Genomic DNA, 25225 nt, shown 5'->3' with positions numbered 1-25225 from the left:
TGCCAGCAATGATTCCAAAGGGCTTTTGTCTCTGAGGATGGCACCTCAGGTCAGGGCATTTCCTGCCTGACAACAGCTGTTCTGGGACAGGGAGACAGGGGCCGTGCTGTGCTCCACCCAGGTTCTGTAGTCTAAGGTGAGCACAGACCCAAGGTTGAGGAGGGCAGGACCAACCTGTCCTCAACAGGTGTCTGGGACATGGCCTGCTCTCAAAGGTGGTTGAGCCCTAACATGAGGGAAAGGATTAAATTGCTTCCTGTATTCTCGTCTCACCCGTGCCCTTACCCTGTACTTCCGACTACAGGTCTGGGGGACACGGAAGTGTGGCCAAGCAGCATGGCCACATATCCTGACACAAGGACGACAAGGGCACTAGAGTACGTACTTAAGGAGCTCGTGACTAGACACGAGGAACGCACTTGTCTCAGGTTGCCTCCGCTTAGAGGGTCTGAGAGAGTGCAAATGTCCTAACAGCACAAAGCCTCACACTGACCTCACACAGGCTACTGGAAGTGAAAAGACCCGAGTTCCTTTTAAAGGGCACCAGAGCAGACTGCGGCTACAAGTCTAACTCCGGAGGCTGGGTGGCCAATCCTATTCACTCTTGCTAGAACAAGTCCCTGCACGGGTCCTGGGCAGGCCACAGAAGACAGCTTCAGGGGGTCTACTGCCAAACCACAGAAACGCAGGCTGAGGTCGGCCTGGCGGCTTGGGGAACCCAGACCCTATATGGTAGGGTGGTCAGAGAGGGCAAACTTGCATGTGTTCATGGGACACAACAAACTACATGAAAGGATGAACCACTGCTTTATTTGTTCTCTGGGTGTTAGGCAGGGGACAGGTGGGGCCCGTGCACAGGGACAAGGAGACAGAAGGTACCCTAGCTGTCCATCCAGGCGTCACACAGGCATGAATGCTGTGTGTAAGTCAGAACCTGGAAGGGGCACATCAGCTGCAGTTCTTGGGAAGGCGGTAGACACCTGCAGAGTAGATGAGCTGCTGGTCATGGACTTTCTTCTGCAGGTAGCCCTGGAGTTCCTGCAGGTCAATCTCTGCCAGTGCTGGGCCAGTCACCACAAACATCCGGAGCATGCTGTAGATGCGCTCCAGAGAGAGACTCTCTAGGTTGGTCAACATGGCCTGGATGTATGTCCAGAAGAGCTGGGAACAGAAGCCAGGCATGCTCAGTTAGCCACCTACTGGCCCACCCCCAGCCCGGGGTGGAAGTGGCCAACGCACCAGCAGCTCCTCTTCCTTCTGGTCAGCCTGGGAAGCCATGCCCGAGTCGCTCTCATCATCGCTGTCAATCAGCACCATGTTGTCCCTGTCCTGGGGCCGTTCTTCCTCAATGACAGAGAAGGTACCTGGAGGCTCCTCCCGCAGCACACCCTGCTGCAGCCACACTGACATACGCCTTCGCAGCAGTGCCACAGGCATCTTCACCACCTTGCTCAGCTCCTCCAGGGTCCAGCTGGCTGTGTGCAGAGCCACAGGACTCAGGGTACACTGGAGCTTACACCTTCTCCAGTACCAGCTAGCCAGCTGGACCACCACAGGGATGTGCACTGTCCTGCATGACTCACAGGTGAAAAGAATGGCTGCTACCCCTAGATCCTGCCTACACAGGGGTAGGGGGGAAGCAGTGTGTCACCTCAGTTCATCAAATAGTGGTGTCTAGCATTGGCCCCAAGGCTGTGTGTTCAAGACAGACCAGGTGGGGTTCTACAGACTTACCTTGGTCCTGGAAATACAGCAAAACCACTGCCTGCACTGGGGTCACTGCAACAGACAGGGTGCGGTCAGCCAGCTCCACATCCATTGTCACCAAGCCCAGGGTGTGCTTCCAACTGAGTGTCCGCATAGCCTGAGCAGGAATCATCAAGAATAGTCCAATGGGTTCCAGCCAGGTCCAGAAAGAGGCACAGACTCACATGCCTTGCTGCCTCACAAGGAATGGCTCTAGCACCAACAGCCTGTACCAGTGCCATCCCTGGCAGGCAGCTAGTCAGCAGCAAGAGCAGGAGACCTGGTTCCAGTGCCCAGCTCCTGAGCAACCATGACTGAACAATGGGCATTGCTGATAAATCATGTCCCAGGAGCTTAGAACATGAAATACTTGCAGAGTCAATAATTAGTTAAGAAGAGGTCATACTGAAGTAGGTAGGTTTTAATTTAATAGACTGATGTCCTTTTCTTGAAAGAACAAGATTAAAACAGGGACAGAAAAGCCAGGCATGGTGGCACACACCTTTAAACCCAGCACTCGGGAGGCAGAGGCAGGCGTTTTGCTGTGAGTTAGAGGCCAGCCTGGTGTACAAGGTGAGTCCAAGACAGCCAAGGCTGCACAGAGAGATCTTGTCTCAAAAAAAAACAAAAAACAAGCAAACAAACAAAAAAAAACAGGCACGGAAGACAGTGGGTAGCCATGAGAGTATGGTGACGTACCAAAAACCGAGAAAAATGAGTACTTCATTAAAGGTGTCGGAAAAAGCACAGCCCCACCAACACACACCGGATTTCTACTTCCCAGAACTAAAGCAATATACTTGCTGTTTAAAACCACCCAGCCCAGGACATTTTGTTACACAAGTTATAATAAATAAAGATTCTGCTGTGCAGCAGTGGCCCACGCCTTTACTCACAGCACTCAGGAGGCAGAGGCAGAAGGATCAGTCTAAAGTCCCAGGACAGCCTGGGCTACACAGAGAAACTGCCTCAAAAACCAAAAATAAAGGCCAGGCATGGGGGTGCACGCCTTTAATCCCAGCACTCGGGAGGCAGAGGCAGGTGGATTGATGTGATTTTGAGGCCAGCCTAGTCTACAAAGTGTGTCCAGGGCAGCCAAAAGCTATACACAAAGAAACCCTGTTTCAAAACAAACTTTCGTTCTAGGGAGAAAGATATATAAATACATCTTATTATATAATATATAATACTGTTATATAAATGCCTGAAATATAGTAGCTTTGCACAGTGTAGGAGGACATAAAAGTGAAGCCCTCGATTTGCTGGAGACCATTGCTATAGCATGGAACATAAGGATGAAGTTCAGGTAAAGGGTCAGGAGGGAGAAGAGCTTTGTCATCCTAGAGGACACACACACAATGGAGAACAGTGTTGGGAGACATGTGGACATAAGAGGACCTTCTGGTGAGGAGGGGTCGGGGGAAATGAGGGACACACTACCAGACATCGTGGGAAAGCTGGCAGAAAACTACCAGCTTGTGCCCAGACATTTCCTAGAGACAAATGTGACTTGTAGATCCAGCTGATGATCTCAACACAAACTGTTAACATGGACAGACAACCCTTCCGTGTCTCTCTCTCTCCCTCCCTCCCTCAAATTTCTTGAGACAGGGTTTCTCTGTGTAGCCCTGGCTGTCCTAGAACTCACTTTGTAGACCAGGCTGGCCTCGAACTCAGATAACTGCCTGCCTCTGCCTCCCAGGTGCTGGGATTACAGGCTGCACCACCACACCTGGCTCCCTCTCCCCACATTGTTTGTTCAGACAGGACCTTACTATATAGCCCTCGTTGTCTTAGAACTTGCTACATACAAGCTGGTAACGCTGCTGCTGTGCCCGTCTTCCAAGTGCTGGGATGACAGGCACGCACCACCGTACCTGACTCAGGACCATGCTATCACCTGATAGCTTGGACACCTCAAACCTCCTGGGAAACCACCAGGGTTTTGGGTTTTATGCCAGCAGCAATGCTAACAGTTTGAATGAAAGTGACAGAGACAATAGAAAAGTCCATATTGGTATGTGATGTCGTTGGTAAGCCAAGAGGACAAAGTGCTGAGCCAGGAGACTGTTACCAGACCTTGAACACTCAGAGAATTCCTTTTGTTGGGCGTCAGATTTGCTTTGGGGCTCACGACCCCTCTACTCGCTGCCTTCAGGATTGCCTGTCTATTTCTAAACTAGACTTGCGTCATCACTGTATTTGGATCAAAGCAACCTGACAGTTATCAAGCTGAAGAAGAAACTTGCTTCAAATGGGGAAGAACTGTTTCTATGGAGCTGGCCTGGAACCACATGTCCTTCTGCTTTAGACTAACAGGATCACAGATGTGTACCACCATACCTGGATTAGAAGAGAGTTTTTGATTTAAGAATTCATGTTGAAGGCTGGAGAGATGGCTCAGAGGTTAAGAGCACTGGCTGCTCTTCCAGAGGTCCGGAGTTCAATTCCCAGCAACCACATGGTGGCTCACAACCATCTACACTGGCATCTGATGCCCTCTTCAGGCAGGTACAACACACAGGCAAAATGTTGTATACATAATAAACAAATCTTAAAAAAAAAAAAATTAATGTTGAGGCTGAGCATGTTGGTGTACACCTTTAATCCTAGCACTTGGGAGGCAGAGGCAGAGGCAGATGGATCTCTGTGAATTCAAGGACAGCCTGATCTACAAAGAGAGTTCCAGGACAGCCAGGGCTACATAGAGAAACCCTGTCTTGAGGGGAAAAAAAATTCATGCTGAGACAGGTACTGTGGCACATGCCTGTAATCCCAGCACTCTGGGAGGAAGAGGCAGGCAGATCACTGTGAGTTCAAGGCCAGCCTGGTCTACAAAGCAAGTCCAGGACAGCCAAGGCTACACAGAGAAACCCTGTTTTGGGAAAAACAAAACAAATCGAAACCATATTAGAAAAAAAAAATTCATGCTAAAGTGGTTAACCTTGGTGATACTGGTACTGGCTAAATGTGCTTTGCTCATAGGAAGACTGTCACGGGCCAAACTATCTCTTCAAATAGTAAAGCCCTAACTCCAGTGACATTCCTTATTTGGAAGTGCAATCATTAACTATATAATCTGTTAAAATGAGGTTGTCCTGGAACAGAATAGGTCCCTAGTATCCTAAGACATAAAGAAATGCATTTACCAGCTGGGCGTGGTAGTGCACGCCTTTAATGCCAGCACTCAGGAGGCACAGACAGGTGGATCTGGAAGTTTGAGGTCAGCCTGATCTACAAAGTGAGTTCCAGGATGGATAGGGCTACATAGAAAAATCCTATCTAAAAAAAAAAAATAAGAAAGAAAGAAGGAAGGAAGGATACTTTACCCTAGCACATTCTGGGGGAGCACAACCCAATAATGCCATTACATTTCTAAGCTGGCAAACCCTATAACTTTTAGTATTTTATTAAGGTAGTGCCCAGGACACCGATTCTACTGTTCTGGTGGCCAAGTGATGCTCTTAGTCCCTCTGGGACCCTTGTTGCTCTTAATGAGACAGTAGCCATGGCTTTCCCTGGTAACATTGGTTCTAAAGCCATGACCTGCAAAAGGGGCACAATACATGGGCTGCACAGTCATCCACCCACAGACCCAGTAAGATCTTCTAGAAGCTCTTCTGGTGAAAGATAAAAAAACTGTGGCCAGAGGCCTGACCTTTTAGCATAACCCTGCCATTTACCAGAGCCATTCCAGTATCCAGCAAAAATGGAGCCAAAGGGCCCTAGAGTATGGCTGTCCTAACTCTTCGGGCCTCATCAACAAGATGTGATCAAGCAAAAGCCGGGCGTGGTGGCGCGCGGGAGGCCGAGGCAGGTGGGTCGCTGAGTTCGAGGCCAGCCTGGTCTACAAAGTGAGTCTAGGACAGCCAGAATAATATAGAGACACCCTGTCTTGAAAAACAAAAAAGGAAAAAAGATGGGATCAAGCTATGTCTGAGACCCAGGGTGAAAACTCAGCGAAGGCAGCAGCAAGTACCTCACACTACCTCAGTAGTCAGAGGACAGTGGAAGACATTAAATCCACAGGACTGGCCACTCAGACATCGCCACCCTGGAAGTGGTAGGGCTATGGTGCTCAGAGACTGCTAACTGGACACACTGCCATGCCAAAGCAGGACACACTTTCACCTGGTGTCAGTCAAGGCCACAACGACCATAGCTAGTCTCTTCCAGAACCTGAGCCAGAGTTGAGGACAGCAAGGTTCTCATAACCACTGACACAAACACTGCCCCCCTTCTGTGACTTTCTCAGTCAGGGCCCTCCATCTGGGTCCCACTCTGCTGCCCCTTGAAGGAAACGTGTTCTCAAGTTCTCAGGGGCTCATCCAGGGCCACAGATCCTTAGCTTAAAGCAAAAAGTCCCACATGCTTTTTCAGTCAGGGCATGCTCCCTAGACACTGGGTCCTACTGCCTTCTCTCGGCACGCAGAACACTCTAGGCTTTATGCTATGGTCTAGAGTGGGCGTCTCCACCTGTGGACTGTCAGCCTCGTGCCTCCCCTGCTACCACTGACCACAAGCGCAGGAGGAAGGATGCTTGAGCTCGGCACACCACCCACTGGAACTCCAGCGCCTGCAATATCAGCTGTGCTGCCTGGCCACGTGCCACATGAGCTCATCCCACGTGGGGTGTGGTGATGTGACCAGGCGGCCCTCTCGCTGTACCTTCAGCTTCTCATACTTCTTGCAGTAAACGTCCAGGGCCGCCCTGATGTCCTCGGGGACCTCCAGCTTTTCATCTTTGAAGGGAGGCCAAAATTCACTGGACAGTATGACTGCATAGACCCCAAACGGTGGCTGTTCCTCTACAGGCCGCTTCTCATCCTCCTCGCGGATGTTGGCATTGATGCGGCGGGAATCAGCCATGTCCTAGGAGAGGGCACCTCATCAGTGGCCTGGGCTTAGTGGTAGTGGTGGGGTGGCAGCTGGCCAGGGAGCCCTGGACGTTTACCTTGAGCATGACCTCACAAAAGTGCATGGGGGCTTCACCAAAGCGCAGCTTCAACAGCTCCACATTACGGATCTCCCTGGAAGAAAAAGTTTCTGGGAGGGGCTTGCACTGTGCCTCCATTTCAACTGGTACCCTAAGCAGACCCTGTCCAAGCCACCTGCTCAGGATACCCTGGGCTGGAGGGAAGGCAGGAAGCACACTAGGCCAGAGCCAGTCATCTTGGCCCGGCTTAAGGGCAGTACTAATCATGTTTCCCTACAAATACAGAATGAAGGCTTTAGGCCTCAGCGCCCCCTGGAGGTCAGCCGGCCCGTTGCCTTACCTCTCAGGGCTGAAACTGAACTGGTGAAGGAGCCGGTCTGCAAGCAGTGAGCGGTACTCATTGATGAAGAGGTCCTTGCTGCCATAGATGCTGACCAGCAGGCTGATGATGTCTGAGGAGCGTCGCTTGGAACTCGACTTCCCTGAACAGTACGGGGATGGAGGGTATACCACTAGTACCTTGACAAGGACAGTGACACCTCAGAGTTCATCTGCTGGACACAGCAGCCCAGCATAGCCTGAAGGGCTTGCTCTCCATGTCCCAGGCAGCTGGGAGTAATATGCCTCCCACTAAGCCCAGTGTCAGTTCCTAAGGCAACTGTTCTGATCCACGGTGCCTTGTATCTCACAAGGACCTTCCTGGATTCTCAATCAGCCATAACGAATAGAACAAAGGTCCTTGGGTTTTCCTTTAAAAGGCTGCTAAGAGCTGAACAGGACAAACACTCCACAGCCATTGAAAACCCACCAGAGTGTGGCCAAGCAAGAGATGGGACCTGGCCAGAGGATGCCACCTTAATTCACATGAGAACCAGGACCAAACCACAGGCAGAAGTGAGGTAGAAGGCCTCCCATCCATCTGTTCCCTCAGGTATAACCCACAAAGGCCAGACAGTGAGGAACATACAGCAAACAAACTGGCGTTCAGCACGGCCCTGGCCTCTGACCGCTCATGTTTAAGGAAATAGCTGTTGCTGCTGTGGCATGGTAGCCACATACAACACCAGAACCCCACAGACCTACAAAGAAGCCCAGGAAAGAGCAGGGGTGAGGCCAAGCAGTAAACTGACCTGGATCCGCATCCACAGGGTCAGGGACCCAGTCTTCGGGCTCGCCAGAATCATCCTCACTGTCCTGGCCAGTCTCCAGACTGGCCGGGTCAGTCTTAGACAGCTCAATAGCCAAGTCCCCAGTCCCATCCGAGTCCCCTGTCAGCCCAGCCACAATCTGCCGTACTGTGTCCTCTCGTGTCCTGCCAGGATTGAATACTGCTGTCCCCAACAGTGTGTATAGGCATCACGGCATCTGCTATGGCGCATCCTAGTGTGGTCAGTGCTAACTAGCATGCACCAAAGCCATGCCCATCTGGCTTCACAGAAAACAGGAAATCCAACCCAGCACTGCTCTGAAACATGCAGGGGTGACATATGGGAAGGGCTCAGGGACCAGGAAGCAGAAAAACCAAACCCAGAGCGGGACCTGACACCGTCTGCCTCTCGGGTACTAGGGTCATTAATCCCTAATCCTATACACTCTGCTGCTGAGGGCTTTCAGGCCAGCTTTGCCAAGAAATCCACCACAGAGGTCACAGAGCTCCTTAAGGCGGAAGCAGTACCAAGACCAGGCCTCTTCTCATCTGTCAGGTTCCATCACCAAGGTTAGGCCCTGGATAAGCTGCTCTTTGTTGGAGGAATAAGAGAAGCAGGCCCCGACACTCTCCCCCTCGCACGCATGCACGCACACCAGTGGTGAGAAGGACAATTACCTAGTGCTAGCAAAAAGAAAGGGGCTCCGTACCCTGAGGCAATCCAGCTCAAGCCAGGCAGAGCCTCCTGTCTATGGCATGCCAGGGCTCAATGTCTGACCTCTGCAAACACAAACAGAGCTTCGCAGAGAGAGAGCCAAGTGGCAGTGGCACTCACCTCAGGTAGCGACGGATGGGCTCACAAGCCACCTCCAGGATGACCATAGAGGGATCTAGCACACGTAATGCCTTGATGGCAGAAATGTAGAGAGTGATGATGTCACACGTGTTGACACCTACAGAGGACGAGCTGGAGGTCACACAGCGGCCTGGACAGCAGCCCTCTGAATACCAACACCTGAGTGGGCACCTGGCCACACTGGTTATCACGGAACCCTCATTCACGGAAACTACAGAGTTAACTTTGTGTCCCCCCACCTCATCTCAATCCATTTATAGGTAGTCTCTAGAATTTTCCAAGAACAGCCTGTGTGGTTTGATGTAGAATATGTCCCCTATGGGCTCATGCTTTGAATTCTTGACTCCCAACTTGTGTTGCTATTTTAAAAGCCCAAGATCCTTTAGTAAGCCAGGTACAGTGGCACATGCCTTTAATCCCAGCAACTGGGAGTCAGAGGAAGGCGGATCTTTGTGAGTTCAAGGCCAGTCTGGTCTATATAAAAAGACCCTGTCTTAAAACAATAACAACAGAAGCCTTTAATAGGCAGGGTTTACTAGTGAAAGTAAGTTACTTCCTGAAGTTTTGGTTTCTCACCGTGTGCCTATGCCACAAACCTTCTCCATTATGAGGTAATGAACTGTAACCCTCTGCCCCGAAGTTGATTCTGTCATGTATTTGGTCATGGACACATGAGCCTTGCCCTTACCGGGCAGCATATTCTGAAAAGATCACATACCTAACCTGGACCAAACCAAAGGCTCTGACTCCTTCCAAGATAGATAAAGGTCAGGGTTAACCCAGCTCTCCCAAGGACTTCAAAACTTAGGGGGTTTTTTGTTTGTTTGTTTGGTTTTTTGAGACAGGGTTTCACCATGTAGCCTTGGCTGCGCTGGACTCACAATGTAGATCAGGATGGCCTCAAACTCACAGCAATCTGCCTGCCTCTACCTCCCAAGTGGTGGAATTAAAGGCGTGCGCCATCACACCTGGCTCAAAACTTGTTTCTTAACATGCTCCTTTAGCCAGGTGTGGTGGCGCACACCTTTAACCCCAGCACTCAGGAGGCAGAGGCAGGTGGATCACTGTGAGTTTGAGACTGGCCTGGTCTACAAAGTGAGTCGAGGACAGCCAAGGCTACACGGTGAAACCCTGTCTCATAAAACAAACAAATGCTCCTTTCTCAGGCCTACAAACTGAAGGGCAAGAACTGCATGTGAGCCCTGAGCGCTACTTGAGTGGCCAGTCCTCAGTGGCCACACATGATACCTGGGTGAAGGAGCCGCGTCTCTAGGGCCACCTTCAGGGATACAAGCAGCTGCTGCCGCTGATCTGTCCTTTCCAAGCAGTACTTAAGGTCCTCGATAGCTGGGCGAGAGTCTGGGAAGTCTGGAAGAGAACCATGCCACAGGGACAGCTAAGTGAGAAGGCATAATAAGCACTAAGTGATAGACCTAGTACAAAACACACACCTGCAGGGCCCAGACAAAAGCCACCATGAGGTAAAAACTGTTCTACTGTCAACGCAACGTTCACTCGATGCCAGTCTGGGCACAGCTGACTGTTTGACTGGAGGAACACTTTGCCAAGCCCACTACTCTCTCCATCCACTGTGGATCAGTAGTGCAGCAGTAAAGCAGGAGGTGCTGAAGCTCACACAACAAGCACCCCTCCTGTGGTGCACAGTGGTACTCAACTGCCCCCAGCTGTACTAGCTCTCGGAAAGGCATGCGCCGCCACCACCTGGCATAATCTTGGTTTTCTTAACATTTAAAACGTTCGTATATGGGGCCAGGTGTGGTGGCGCACGTCTTTAATCCCAGCATTCTGGAGGCAGAGGCAGGTGGATCTCTGTGAGTTTGAGGCCAGCCTGGTCTACAAAGTGAGCCTACGACAGCCAAGGCTAACACAGAGAAGCCCTGTCTTGAAAAATAACCAAAAAATAAAAAAGAGAAAAGAGTGGAAACCCAGAAGCACCTGCTTGGCGCTGGGCTAGACTCTGAGCCATGTCAGAGAAGGTCCAGGCTCTACTCAACTCACCACCACGCTGACACCTGATGGTAAAACACAGGAAATCACTGGACAGGGTAGGTCCTGCAAGGGAAGAAGCAGGACCAACCTCTGATGATGCTGAAAAGCTCCTCAATGCGTAGGCTGGCGTAGATACGGTAGAAGAATCTCTGGACATGGCAGCGCCAGCGACGCAGCGTATTCCCAGCTTCTGGAGAAGTTGGTCTGGTGGGGTTGTCCTGAAGGAACACTTTGCCAAGCCAACCCACGACTCTCTCGATCCACTGTGGAAGATCATTAGTGTGTGAGGTGTGACTACACGTCAAAGCTCCAACCTCAACCAGTAACCACACACCTTTGGCAGAACCCTAGAGTAGCCCCCACCTGTGTCTTGAGGCTAGACGCATCAAATCTACACTCCCAGGGCTCAATACAACTGCCCAAGAATTTCCAGGCTCAGGACTCTAGGCCAACATTGTTTGGGACACCCACTTTGATCACTCCCCATCATGACTCATCTTCACCCACAGCGGATGAGACACACTTGAAAAACGGGAGGTAGGGAGTGAGGCAGAAACATGGCATACAGCTCCGTGAGGCTGAACCTAGCCTTTTCACAATGCTGGGAGCCCCATAGAAGTACACAGCATACCTCAGCAGCATGGGCAACCAGAGCCCTTCACTGGGATACCCTAGCTCCGTGCCAGGGTACACATTGGTTGTAGGTTAATCCCGAAGACAACTGCTAAGTGAGCATACATTCTGTAGGGCAGTGGAAAAAAAAGGGTCTCGTAGGCCTGTCTTGCCATATCTGCCTGAGGAAGCCCAGGAATCTGCTTCTAGCCACAGGATTCTACACAGACCTATTTAGTACATGCCCAATTTGTCCTTGTCACCAGGGTCCAGGATTGGCCTCTACACAGGACCAAGATAACCTCAACAATCACCACTCTGGTCAACCTGCCTCCTATTTGGGATCAGGTCTGGCACAAATCCACTTTTGCCCTTAACAGGACACAGGCCAGGGAGAAGATTCTCACCTTGTGGAACTCACGCAGGAAGGAGCGCTCATATTCTCCTCGGCAGCGGTCTTCCATCCTTTCCCGGGTCACCTGATGCAGGGTGGTTGTCACAGCCTCAGCACTGACCCGCTCCAGCAGACTGAGTCTATGCCTAAAGGAGATCCCTGATCATGGAAAACCCAACACACCACCTCTGTCCCTTACCTAGGAGGGCTCTTCCCATAAGGACATGCAGCACACGTACCCAATACCTATGCCCAGGACAGTGTAAACTTGCTAAACAATAATCCCTGGCTACAAGTATAGGTGGAAAATACCTCACCAGCCAGTTTACTAGCTCTATTAAGAGGTATACTGAATTCAGGACAAACGGTGCATCCATAGAAAACAGGACAGGCCAGCGGGCAGAACTTACAGAACCTGGCTTAGCTGGTGGAACTGCTCCAATGCCTGTCGGCACCAGCACTGCTGTTTGTCACTGCCACATCCTGCGCACAGAGGGCTCTGCAAAAGTCGGTAGTACCTGCGGCGGGCATATCGGCTATCCAGCTCACCCTCTAGTTCCGGGTCTGTGCCCCCTTCTCCTTTCCTCTTGCTCTGCATATAGACTCTCAGGAAACGGCCATAGAGGCGCTGGATCATCTCCTGGAATGTTCTGGGGGTGGAAAAGAACAGGACTCCCCGCAACATGGTGTGAACTTTCTCCCGAAGCCCCTGAGCTCCAGTGCCCATCAGCAAGCCCAGACGAGTCCATTTCTCCAGGAGTTCTAGGCTATGCAGGTAGGGATCCAAGCGGCTTTCCAGTAGGCCGAAAGCATCCAGGAGCAGGAGAAGGCATTGGGGTTCATCGACAGAGTTTTCGCGCTGGGCGATGGCATTCCAGAACTCCGGGGCAATGCTGCCCTGAAGGTCATTCTGCAGCACCTCCACGAACCACTCCTCCAAGACGGAGTGCAGACCGTGGCCCTTCAGAACCTCCACCGCGGCTCGGAGCTCTTCTTCCTTTGGTGGGACCGCACCGCTGGTCCGGGAAGATGCCTGGAGCAGGGAAAATCATAAGCAGAGGGGCAGAGTCGGGGTAAAAGGTGGGGGGGGCGGGGGAGGGGATGGAAACAGCAGCCGAAGGGCCGCCAGGAAACCAAACAAATGCCACTACGTGCAGCCTGCACAGAGCTGTGAGGACCAAAAAGGGTGCACTCCCTAAACCTCGCAGATCAGCACAGGCCCGCCAACCTTTCCCTGGTCTCACCAGCCCCAGCGCGGCCGGTGGCACCAGACCAGTGCTCACGGTATTCCAGGCAACCAAGAGCTCCTGTCCAGGCCTAGAGTCGCAGTCATCAGCAGAGGCGATTGCCGCCGGCGCCGGAATCGGCACAGCAGTCCCCGCCACAACCTCGGCCTCCATCAGCGTCCACGGAACAGACCCGCCCAGCGTGGCGCACCGTGATGATGTGAGCGGGGGGGGGGGAGGGAAATCGGCGCGCGGCTGTGACGTCGCTCGTGCGCGCGCGCTTTGGAGGAGGCAGTGCGCAGGCGCGGGCCTTGCCGCACCGGCGGCGGTTGAGGCTTCCGGACACGGCGCGGACCATGACCCAACAGGGCGCGGCGCTGCAGAACTACAACAACGAGTTGGTCAAGTGTGAGCAACGGGAGCTGGAGGCTAAGGGCCCCGGGCCGGGGTCCGACCGAGCCAGTCGGGAGGCCTCGCGGACACTCCTCACGAGCCCCGCTCTGCGGCTTGCCCCCGTGTCGTGCTGCTGGTCGGGGTCCGAAGCTCACGAGCCCTAGCCCACACCTCTTGTCTTCCCGCCCATCCTAGGCATCGAGGAGTTGTGTCAGAAGCGAGAGGAGCTGTGCCGCCAGATCCAGCAGGAGGAGGACGAAAAGCAACGGCTGCAGAATGAGATGAGGCAGCTGACGGAGAAGTTGGCCCGCGTCAACGAGAACCTGGCGCGCAAGATAGCCTCTCGCAACGAGTTTGACCGGACCATCGCCGAGACAGAGGCCGCCTACCTCAAGGTGGGGCTCTCGGATGTGCGCCGGCAGTCCGCAGTAGCATCTAAAGCTAGGGCTCGTTGCTGTTCAGAGGCTGTAGGCGGGACAGTGGGCTCTCTCCGGGATCCAAGAGAGGGAGCCGCGGTGTGTTGGAAGGAGTACACAGTGTGGGTCAGAGCTAACCCAGGCTTTGCAGGGTGGGAGGAAGGGCTGTGGGACAGATGTCGGAGGGAGAAGGATTTTACCCACTCTGCTGTGGCCAGTTGGCTGCAGCACAAATGGCCAGATTGAGATTCCCGTCCCTGAGGCGATGGAACTTTCCTACCAGAGAAATAATCTTATTTTAATCCTCTGGCCCCAGATCCTGGAGAGCTCTCAGACTCTGCTTAGCGTCCTCAAAAGGGAAGCTGGGAACCTGACAAAAGCCACAGCCTCAGACCAGAAGAGCAGTGGAGGCAAGGAGAGCTGACAAGTGGCTGTCCCAGCCGTGCCTTAAATGGCTGCTCAGTCCCCAACACGTCTGCCCTAAAGCGTCTTTCTTCTTCGTGACCTCAGATGCCTGGGCAACTTGTGACCTCCACCTGCCTTGGGTGACAAGAAAAGCTCTAAGACAGTCTATGGGAAAGGGGTTCCTGGCTCTGTACTCAAAAGTACCTTGGGGACCCTGAGCTCCCGGTCAGCGCCATTTGGGGCCTCTCTCTGACGCTCCTGTACCCCCTTGGGCTGCCAGGGAAGTCCTGGTCTTTGTCCAAATACTATGGGAGCCCCACACTGTGTCTCCTCAGCTGCTAGGGGCTTAGCCCAGGCATGTCGAGGAAAGAATCTTGACTCCAGAACCAAAACCTAAGGGCCCATCCCCATGGCGTCTGGTGATTGAATAAAGATGTTTTGCAAAGATCTGTGGCATCGTCCACCAGCTACCTTAATTGTTAAGAAACAGAGCCAACAATGTATCCTGTTGTTGGTAGGGAAGGCCTGTGGTTTTCTCTGACTATCCCATCTTCAAAACAGAGCTGAGGGTGCCTACCTCATTCAGGCCAGCCATAGCCCTTAACTCTCCTTGTAAAGCTGTTGGTCTTTTCCCTGAATCTAGCACACAAACAACTTTGCTGTGGGGGCTTTGCTATACCACAGTGCTCAGTGCAGAGCTCAGAGACAGCTGTTCTGGCTCTAGGCCTCAGCATAGACTGGGATTCTTCATACAATATATATCCGTTCCTCAGTACCAAGTTCTGTGTGGTCCAGTGCCCTGCTACTGCTGCCAGGGCCCAGCTCCCAGCCATGCTGCTTACTTCCTAGTTCCGTGTGCCCTGTAGCCCGGCCCTTTGCCTTGGCTTCTCGGGGGCAAGTTTGGAATTACTTGTTAACCAAGAAGAGCCATAAAACAGGTATGATTGTTTACACCTATAACCCCGGCATTGAGGAAAGAAGGTTTGCCTTAAACTCAAAACCATCCTAGTCTGCAGAGTAAACTGTAGGCCAGCTTGGGATGCAATGTGAGACACTTCGTCTTTAAGACCCTTTTGTTTGTTTGTTTGTTTGATTTTTGTTTTTTTTTTTTTTTTTTTTTACCGAGACAGGGTTTCTCTGTAGCCTTGGCTGTCCTAGACTCACTTTGCAGACCAGGCTGGCCTTGAACTCTCAGCTATCTGCCTGCCTCTGCCTCCCGAGTGCTGGGATTAAAGGTGTGTGCCACCACACCTGGCTTGTGAGACCACCTTTTTTTTTTTTTTAAATTTATGTACATTGGTGTTCTGCCTGTACATATGTCTATAGGGTGTCAGATTCCCTAGAACTGGAATTATAGACAATTGTAAGTTGCCATGTTGGTGCTGGGAATTGAACCCAGATCCTTAGGAAGAGCAGCCAGCGCTCTTAAGCACTGAGCCATCTCTCTAGCCCCAAGACCCTTTTTTTGTTTTTTGAGACAGGGTTTCTCTGTGTAGCCTTGACTGTGTTAGACTCGCTTTGTAGACCAGGCTGGCCTCGAACTCACAGCGATCCACCTGCCTCTGCCTCTGCCTCCTAAGTGCTGAGGTTAAAGGCGAGCACTACCATTGCCGGACCTCTGAGACCCTTTCTTAAACAAACAAACAAACAAACAAACAGAGGATCCATAAAGCTAGGTTTATTCTCTGAGGGAAACATATGTAACACTCCACCTGAGCCCAGTCAAGCAGTACATCTGTTCTTAGGTGACAGGAAAAAGACACTTGCATTCAGTTTCGAAGACACTTTGTATCTGGAAATAGCCCTGTCTCTGCACTGGTTGCCCAGGCCTCTGAGAACAGTTTCCAAGCAGACAGCTCTGCATCTCCCTAGACCCTTGGGAATTCTGTTGCTACAGCCTTGTTACAGGCTCATGGTCAGGTAGTATCCAAATCAGACAGGAGAAAGCCCCAGAGTTGAGCTTAACTCCATTCCTGTGCTATACACAACTAACTGCCTTACCAGGCTTCTGGCCTCATGGTGAGTCCAGTCATTTGTAACACTCACCTTCCTCCCATCTGACACTTAGGCCCCTGAGTCATGGACTTCTAGACCTCAGAGATTATGTCTACTTCCCACTAGATTAGCCCCAAGGGAGAACCTAACAGGCTCGGGGTGGAGAGAGAACAAGAGCAAGAGCCTGGACCAGCAAGCCCTCGATACAAGCACACCCGACTGAGCTCACCTTCCGCTTCTTTGCACACAGGTGCCCAAGTTCAGCCTCCACCTTGTGCTCAGACTGAGGGTGTGTAAAGAAGGAAATAGCCTTGTTACAGTGCTGTTTATTAAGTCCAAAAAGGGATGGGGGGGGGGGGGAGAGACAACACCCTGCCATCTGTTTTGAAGGGTAGCTGAGTTCCACCATAGTAGAATCATGGGCTGAGGGCAGGAACTTGGGGTTCAGCAAAGAACAAATAGCCAAGATAGCCTCTCACTCCTGACAGTGAGCACTCCAGAAGGCAGGAGCTGCAAGTCAGGACAAAACAGCACCCTAAGGCAAGATCCCTTCAGGCCTCCACCTCATCCCAGTTGGGACAGTACGGACAGACGTCAGCCTGTCCCACAGGCAATTTCCACTTGTTCTTCCTTGGAGTGAGATTTCAGGCCTGGCCCTAAAGGCAGAAGGAGGCAACAGAGAGTGAAGAGGACAGGGAGAGCCAGACGGAAGGGGCACAGGGTAGAGTCAGGGCTCCTGGGTATTGACTGGCTTCCAGGACCACCACACCTAGGGCTAAGTCTTGGCCATCTTGACAGTTCCAGGGATCAGAAATAGAGGGCTGGCTCGCTGCGGAAGTCCGAGAGATCATTCTGACTGGCAGGTGTGAGCTGAGAGAAAAAACAGAATATAGCCACTAAGGTTTATTCAGGCATCGGCCCTTCCCCAGGCCAGTCAGCCTTTGGTGGTCTGGGTGTTCACCCCTACCACCCTCCCCATCTGGCTTACCATCACATCCTTTGGTGGGAGTTCCACCTCACTTGGAGCCTGCACCAGTGTCTGCTCCTGCCACTTACTGAAGGCCACGGAATGCTTTGGAGTGTAGCTGGATAGACCTGTGCGCCAAAGAGAATAGGCATGGATCCCTGGAAATGTGGCCCAGATTCAGCTCCCAGGCTGCCCGTCCCAACAGGTAGTGTTACCTGAGCTGCCATCTAGTAGTCGGGGGCTCTCAGGTCCCACACTGCTTACAAACGTGGCCCGCGGCAGGAAAAGGGCAAAGGGCTTCTCCGAGTCAGGTCCTGCTTCCTCCTCCTCTTCCTCATCTTCCTCTCCTTCCTCTTCCTCCTCCTCTGCCTCGCCTTGTGCCAGGGAGCTCTCAGAGGGGTACTCAAATGTTGTATGCAGGCTCTTGTCATTGAAGGAGATCTTCATCTAGAAGTAAGAGCCATGTCAGCAGGGCCCTACCACCCAGGGAGGCAGAGATGCTACGCAGGAAGAGAAGACCCTATTCCAAGAGTTATAGGCCCCACCTACCCCCACCCTCTGCCGGCAGCAGCTCCTGAAGCTAATTCCATGTTCTGGGTATCTGTATACTAAAGGATCCTGGGCACCAGCCGTCGTACTGTTGAGGCCTGCTTAAGAGGCTGGCAGTGGTGGCACAAGCCTTTAATCCCAGCACCGAGGCAGCAAAGACAGGCAGGTCTCTGAGTTTGAGGGCAGCCTGAACTACAGAATGAGTTCCAGGATGGCCAGGGCTACACAGAGAAACCCTTTCTCAAACAGGAAACAAAAGGTGCTGGACGTCACCCGTGTTTCAGGCTGGTGGGGAGTCCCACTTCCCTAGTCTAGGGTACCAGCAATACCATCAGGGACTTCCCCAGCTCCTACCATACTCTGTACCTCTCATATTCAAGCGAAGTCTCCCTTCTCTCCCAGTGGCCTGGATCTGAGGGACAGAAAGCAGTGGGCAACCCTCAGATGCTCCTCCTGCCTGCTACATGGGCTGGGAGCCCAGCTCCACAATCTCTGCTGGAGCTCCCCAGCCCTCTCAGCTGGGCTCAGCCTGGAGCTCCCCAGCCCTCTCAGCTGGGCTCCACGGTGGGTTGGTAGTGAACCTGAGCACTCGCTGCAGCAGATGGGGCAGCCTTGCTGGGCTCGAAATATTAAACTCCCAGGCACAGGACACCAACAGCCAGCTCAGGTTCCCCCTCTTCCCCTGGAAGGAGCCAGAGGCCCAGCAGGATAGAAGAGCAGCCTGGCAGGAGGGTTGAGCCTGTCCTGAGGCAGCAAAGTGACCCTCGCACAGGCCACAGAAGGCACCCAGGGCCCACAAAAGCAGGAGGCCCTCCATCCCTCTCAAGCAATGGTCACACTTGCCCACTTGGCTATCATACCCCTGAGCCCTCTACCCACTGAGAGATCCTCTGCCCCAGGAACCAGAGCTCCTGGATCCTCCTCAGCCTGCTCAGAGGCATCTATTCTCCCAGGCCCTCCATACTTTGTCCATTTCCACTCATGAACAGGCAGATGGGGAGGTCCTCTCCCCCATCAGGCAAAACAGAGAGATGTCCACTCCTGCCGTATGAATACACAGTGTACCCTGTTCTCGCCCCAAGGACCAGATGGACCTTGAAGACTAGATCCCATTGGAGACAATGAGGTGTGAGCTGAGGGATGTTGTCACCTGGCCTTCCTGACTAACATTCTGAGACAGGTACCCTAGGAGGAGCCCAGGGCAGGATAGGGCCTGACAGGCCTGGGACCTTCTATACGAAAAAAGCCCCTGGATGGAGTCCTTGAGGCCCATCCCCCTACTAAGAATACAAGCCCAGCTAGATTAGCACACCCTATTAGTCTGCATGACCAGTTCCCAGCAGGGAGGCTGAGGGGATAGACACGTGTGGGTACGGTGCCTGGCACAGCCTGGCCAGGCTGGGGGTGGGGAATGGCTCATAAGCCTGCGCATCTCAGCTGGAACCTAGTCCCCCTCCCCCGACCCCAGTCACTTACTATCTCCCTTGTCTGTCTGCCAGACCAGTGTTCTAGGCCTCCTCCTCCTCCTAGCGTAGGTCAGTGGGTCGGATGGGTGACTCATGTTTATGACCCCTTCCCCGGGTGGAGCCGCCAGGGCAGGTGGGAAAGGTATAGACAGGGATTGTCACTGTATATACCTGGTCACCAGTGTCTGGGGGACTTTACCCAGCACACCTAATACGGCAGGCAGGTGATGGAACCTCTGGGCCCTCACAGGGCCTTTGGTGGCAGAACCTCCCAGCTTTTACAGGGCCCTTTTGTTCTCCCTCAGCCTGCTCTACCCATACACACCCAGCTTGGGTTACCAAAAGGTGTCCACCCTGGGACTCAAAGCTGGGAAACTGCTCAACTGGCCGGACCCTGCCCCCACTCCCTGCATATACTGTCGGCTCCCATCCCCCACCTTGGCCCCCAGCCAAAGTTCCCAAGGGTGCCAGGACAATAGATCAGAGCTAACCAACTGGGATATCCACAGCTGCTTCCTCCCGAGGGCAGACCCTGTGCCAGTGAGATTTCATCAGTAAGGGCCCAGTCCCTCTCTGGGGTCCCTGGCTCCAGAAAGACCATCTAGGGGTTCCTCATGAAAAGAGTTGGGTGAGAGGAACTGAATTCAGGCCAGCTTCAACTCAGGAAGATAGTTGCAGACTAGAAGAAGACGATGTTGCTGGGAAGAGCCAACAGATAGATACACCTTCAAGTGGGAGCCAGGCTGAGGCCCATAACTAGGCCACAGAAGTTCGGGTGGAGGCTCCACTGCCGGGGAGGGTGGGAGACCTGAACCCTGAGGACACTAACATGTTTGGGTGTGGCACAGGAACAGGAGGTGGGAAAGAGGAAGAAGCAGCCAGACAGGTAGGAGCCACTGGTGCTCCCAGCCAGGGAGGGAAAGGTGAAAGGACATCCTTTTACCAGAAAAACAGTGGGACTGGGAGGCTGCAACATCCTCCACAAGCGCAGAGAAGGCCCCTTTCTCCCAATAGATAACCTAAATGGAAATGTGCTGCCAAACTGCCAACCCGAGGCAGGCTACCTCACACCATGCTTTACTACCTAGAAGGCCCAATGAAGAGCAATCCCTCACTTCTACCCTAGAAAGCCAGCAGCATTGCCCTGGGGTCACCCAGTCACAGTGGGGAAGGGAAACAAAGGGTGCAGTTGCCCCCAAGGTCCTCTGGACCCCCTGCTCCCACAGGAGGAGCGAGCCTGTGGTAGGCCAAAGGCTTGGCCTTCAGAAGGAGCACCCTGGGCTTCCCCAGGGGCTGCAGGTAGGAGAAATGTCAGGGGAAGGACAAAGTACGAGAGGGCCTCACCCTGCACACTGCTCTGAAGGTTGGGCAGCTTTGTACCCTCCCCCTCCCACAGGCATTCTGTGTCTTGCTGGGCAGGGCATCTGGTGCATGCACAGGCAGGACAGCACAACCAGCAGGTTGTGCTGCTATGGAAGCCCTGCCCAGGCCACTTGGCCATCATAAATATCATCCATCTGGACCCCAGCTCCCTCAGATTGGCTGGACAGCAGGCTGCTGGCCAGGGCCCCATCCCAGGCCTTACCTGGTAGCCCTGCCCTTCTCACTTTAACCCAGCCATGAATGATTCTCACAGTTGTCTCTAGACAGGCGCAGGAGAGCCAGGCTCTTAGTGGCAGCCTTTAAGTTTCAAGAAGCAGACTGGGCATGGTGGCTCACGCCTTTAATCCCAGCACTTCGGAGGCAGAGGTAGGTGGATCTATGTGAGTTCGAGGCCAGCCTAGTCTACAAAGCGAGTCCAGGACAGCCAAGGCTACACAGAGAAACCCTGTCTGGGGAAAGAAAAAAAATTTTTTTTTCAAGAAGCCAAATTCAAGGTGAAGGAGTATCCCAGGATAGGAGCAAGGCTCTGAAAATAGGAGCCTGAGTATAGCTCCGTGGCCTCATGGATGTCCCAAGCCTCAGGACCTCATCCACATAGAGAGCAGCATCACAGAGAAGCCACAGTGGAGACTAAGAAGCAAGGAGGGGAGGAGCAGAAAAGAAGGGGAAGGGATCGAGATCAGCTGCCCCAAGGACTCAGGGTACAGAGCCCAGGGGCAAGTGGGAGAGACATGATCTCATGGGGCAAAAAAAACTGTTACAGCCCTGAGTCCCCTCACCACAATCCCCTCACAAAAATCACATGGCTACCTGACCCGGCAGATGGAGCCCGCAGGAGAGATGATGCCAAGGCCAACTGTGACAGGAAGCCAAATGTGAGGGAGAAAACAAAGAGTGATGAGATGGTAAACAGTTCATTACAAAAGGTCCCCCAAGGAAATTGAGGCAAGGGGTGGGGGTGGGGTGCTTAACCCGGGCGAACCTCGACTCTAGCTGCTGTGGAGAAGACACTGCAGGTACCATCTCAGCAGAAGGGAAAGGTGCACCTCCCTGTACCAGCTGACTGAGAGTCATGTGGAGCTGGCCTTGGAATTTGCCCCAGGGGACAAACACAGACCCTGGAATCAGGAAGAATCTGAGGAACGCTTTCCATGTGCCCACAGGGTTCCAAGCCACTGGCCAGAGCTAACCAGGAAATACAGTTCACCCAGGCCAGCTCTGAGCCTCTGGGGAGGACTGTTCTTGAGTCTCTCTGCCCAAGGCCTTCTTGACCAAGCCTGGCATGGGCCTTAGTGCTCAATCCTTGCTTGCAGAAGGCAAAGGCCTGCCAAGCTCTGGCTCCTGCACCTTCTAGGGTGCTGAGCACCCCCTCCAACTGGCTTATGTGCCCAGACTGAACTCAAAGTGAGGAGAACCTACAAAGAACGACTGGCCTACTTCCTTCTGTTTCCATCTAGGCTCTGGATATCTGTCCAAGCCGAGTCCCATAGGAATTTGTCAGGCTACCTTCAAATCAAAAGCCAGGCCAGACCAGGCTGAAGGTAGACCTGCAGTTAGTTGGAACTACCCATTCCAAAGAGATCCAGGAGCTCTGCATTACCTAACCAGTCTCCCACATCTCTGAGGTAAACAGTAGTAAGCTTGGGCAGTCACAGCTCAACAAAGGCCCTGGACCTGGCACAGCCACACAGCCCAATTCTTCCGTGATTTATGTACAAGCTGTCTATGCCAGCAGCCCTCTCCTTAGCACTTACCTTTTTTCTTGAGGAGCCAGCCTTGATGAGGCAGGACTTCTGCAGGGCCAGGTATCCACCAATCACCTCGATTTCATGCACAGTGGGGTAGCGTTTCTTTAGGGTGTTCTCCAGGGCAGTGTGGGGGCCTGAGAGGCTGTCAGCATCCTGTTCCTCAGCCTCCTGTTGCTGGGACTGCCCATTGGTCTTAATCAAGTGTGGCTCCTGAAGGGTCCCTGGCTTCCTCTTAGGCACTACTATGAAAGTGTTGCTGCCTCGGTTGGGGAGTTCTGAGGTGTGCCCAGGCCTGGCAAGGTGCAGGTAGTCCTGGGGAGGCACACCAACTGCTGAGGAGGACAGTTTGGCTTCTTGAAAGGCCTCCTCCTCTGAGTCTACTTCATCAATGAAGGTGACTGGAAGTCCTGGCCTCACAGGCTCCTGGCCATCCTTGGCCAAGCCAGGAACCTCCAAGCCCTCCACTGGCTCAGCTTCAACAGTGGTTGGTAGAAATGGAGGTGGCGAGGATGGCCTCTGCCACCTAACAGACCTGTCTGTGATGGAAGTGGCTGGCCTAGGGCATCCCCCCTCCCTGACCGCCCACTGCATCTCAGCAACCAAGGGACTCCTCTCTGGGGCAGGTGAACCATCATCTGTAGACACCAGCTGGGCTCCGAGCCCCTGGCTCTTGGAGGCCCGGCCCATTTCCCCGTTTGGCTCCTCGGATTGCCTCCCTTGCGAAGGATAGTTTCCAGGGGCCTTGCGCTTGGGGATCAACACGAAGGAGTTTCGGGAGTTCACACGGAGGTTGGCCAGGGCCCTGGCCTGAAGGTCCCCTATTGGGATAGTTTCCATGTCTGGCTTGGGGGCTGGCCTTATTTCAAAGGAATCATTGGCGCTGGTAGCAGAGGAGACCCACTGACGCTGGCTGGGGGTGGCACTGGCTGGGCTGGGCGCCGGAAAGGCAGGGGGCCCAACTGTAGTGGCACTTGGGGTCCCAAGGCTTGAGGACGGGTGGAGGGAGGGTTCCCCTGACTCCACCTTTGGCTTCCACTTGCCCGGCACAGGCGGAGAGCCCGACAGCCCATTGGCAGGGCTGGCAGGGGACTCCTGGGTCATGGGTCCATTAGAAAGCGAGCGATTGTCCGCACCGCGGGGCAGGCCCCGGGGATGAACGGTGAAAGAGTTGCTGCCGGTCTTCTGTAGGAAGTCGCCGCGCCGAGCGGGGCCTACAGTGTTATCGGGGTGCGCGGGCTCGAAACAGGCGGAACGATGACCCGCGCGCTGGGTAACGGGGACAGGTGAAATAGGGAGTGCAGGCTGGCAGGGGGACACAGGTGGGGCAGGAGCCAACGACCGATTGTTGGGAGCGCGCTTGGCAGTAGGTGCAGACGCCACGGGAAGCAGCGGGAGCGCAGGGCGGAAGCGCTCGGGGCTCCCGCGGCGGCGCGGCACCGCTGACGAATCGAACTTCTCCAGCAGGCGGCTGACACGGCCGGGCTGTGGCGCTTCGTACACCACTACCTCGGCTGCGCGGATGCCCGCAGCGGGCCGCACAGCGGGCGGGAAGCCAGGCGCTGACTCGATGATGAGGATGTTGTCGGCTCGAATGGTACGCACGCCGGGCACACGACAGTACAGCTCCAGCAGTTGCTGAGCGGGCCGTGCCCCGCGCCGCCGCTCCGATTCAAGTCGCATGAACGGGTTCTCGCTCAGTGGACCTAGACTCTCGGCCAGCACCAGCCGCTCGTTCGATCCCTCCGACGCCGCTCCGGGTCCCGGTCCTCCGCTCAGGGCAGCCAGTTTAGCTCGCCTCCGCTCAAGGATCTCCCGCTTCCAGGCGGGCATCGCGGTGCGCGGCCCCGGGTCGGGCCGCCCCAGGCCGGCCATGCTGTGGATGCGGCCGCCGACTGGACTGCACCGGCGGCCGCTCGCCGGACAGACTCTCAGGTCCTGCCTTAGTACCGCGCCGTGCCACGCCCCCCCTTAGTGGCCGCCAATTGGGCAAGTTCGCTTGCTTCCAAGAGCAGACCTGCCCACCCATAGCAGAGGCATACGGCTCGGTTGATTGGAGAACACCCATTTAGGCCCGCCCCTCTGGCGTTTTCATTGGACTAAGACCGGCATCGACCAGTCCCTATTGGTGAAGGTCCGTCGACAGGCTCCCTAGTAAGGCGCCGTTCAATGGCTGCTCCTCACTTCCGCCTCTGAGCTCTTGACCCGGTGCCTTGCATCCCTAGTTAAAACATGGCTCGTTTGGTTTATCGACTCGCGGACCCTCGCGACCTAGAAGATCTTCGCCCCGTTCTGACTATATCGTCGTTCTGGCATCCGCTCTGTTTTCTTGGCAGAGAGCTTTACGCGGGACCTAGGAGGTCGTTGCTTCTGTAGAAAGTACACAAGCTGCACCTGCCCGCCACATTTAGACCCCGGCCCTGCGTCAGTCTGGAGTCCTTGAACCGCCATGGGCAGCCGGGGCAAGGGCCCCTTCCGGACTTAGAGATGGATGCTCCTTCTGAAATCCACCCAGGCATAAGGAAATGTTTTTTCAAGAATCTTAGTTTTGTAGGTCCCAGACCTGTTGATTAGATCTACGTGTGTGACTATCTGATACACAGCTTGCTGTCCATGGTCTTGCCATGTACCCGTATGTGTACGAGGCTCCAAATAGCCTCATTTCTGTACACAGATTACACATGGAAACAGAGCCTCACACTTCTGTCGTGCAGAAGAGTACAAACGCTAGGGTAAGAGCAGGTCTCAGCCACTCCAAGAACGGGTAGGGACTAGTGACTGAAGGGCACAACCTCACAGCCGACAAGTCTTGCAGTTTCTTTTTTCTTTTTCTTTTTTTTTTTTTAATTCTTGTTACATCTCAATGTTTATCCCATCCCTTGTATCCTCCCATTCCTCCCCGCCCCCCCCCCCCAAGTCTTGCAGTTTCTTTGGGCAGAGCTGCCTAGTGCTCAACACACACCCCTTCCCAGCGTACAC

General features: G+C 53.8%; 3 protein-coding genes across 4 annotated transcripts; 1 reads left to right on the top strand and 2 right to left on the bottom strand.

The window, feature by feature from the left end:
* Positions 1-946: 946 nt before the first annotated feature.
* Anapc2 (anaphase promoting complex subunit 2) lies at positions 947-13118 on the bottom strand. Of its 2 annotated transcripts, XM_051166454.1 has the most exons (14): positions 12946-13118; positions 12293-12734; positions 12112-12184; positions 11715-11847; positions 10784-10958; positions 9934-10053; positions 8665-8782; positions 7813-7994; positions 7023-7164; positions 6701-6776; positions 6415-6618; positions 1735-1864; positions 1240-1475; positions 947-1161 (listed from the first exon to the last, which is right to left on the bottom strand). In XM_051166454.1, exons 1-14 carry the CDS (start codon positions 13099-13101, stop codon positions 949-951), a joined length of 2400 nt encoding a protein of 799 aa, XP_051022411.1. In that variant the 5' UTR covers positions 13102-13118; the 3' UTR covers positions 947-948. The 2 variants fall into 2 exon arrangements, with proteins under 2 accessions (XP_051022411.1, XP_051022410.1); XM_051166453.1 differs by having other exon boundaries at positions 12112-12734.
* Positions 13119-13223: 105 nt separating this feature from the next.
* Positions 13224-14246, top strand: Ssna1 (SS nuclear autoantigen 1). The gene is made up of 3 exons (XM_051166355.1): positions 13224-13335; positions 13516-13715; positions 14053-14246. The coding sequence occupies exons 1-3, from the start codon at positions 13284-13286 to the stop codon at positions 14158-14160; spliced, it is 360 nt and encodes a 119-aa protein (XP_051022312.1). The 5' UTR covers positions 13224-13283; the 3' UTR covers positions 14161-14246.
* A 2235-nt stretch (positions 14247-16481) lies between these two features.
* On the bottom strand, positions 16482-24172 carry Tprn (taperin). Its single transcript, XM_051166410.1, has 4 exons — positions 22256-24172; positions 17319-17550; positions 17125-17231; positions 16482-17006 (listed from the first exon to the last, which is right to left on the bottom strand). The coding sequence occupies exons 1-4, from the start codon at positions 24119-24121 to the stop codon at positions 16944-16946; spliced, it is 2268 nt and encodes a 755-aa protein (XP_051022367.1). The 5' UTR covers positions 24122-24172; the 3' UTR covers positions 16482-16943.
* Positions 24173-25225: the final 1053 nt, after the last annotated feature.

Source organism: Acomys russatus, chromosome 24 (genome assembly GCF_903995435.1).
Source record: "Acomys russatus chromosome 24, mAcoRus1.1, whole genome shotgun sequence".
Classification (NCBI taxonomy): domain Eukaryota; kingdom Metazoa; phylum Chordata; class Mammalia; order Rodentia; family Muridae; genus Acomys; species Acomys russatus.
Note: the sequence above shows the minus strand (reverse complement) of the source record. Positions and strands in the feature narration are given on the sequence as shown.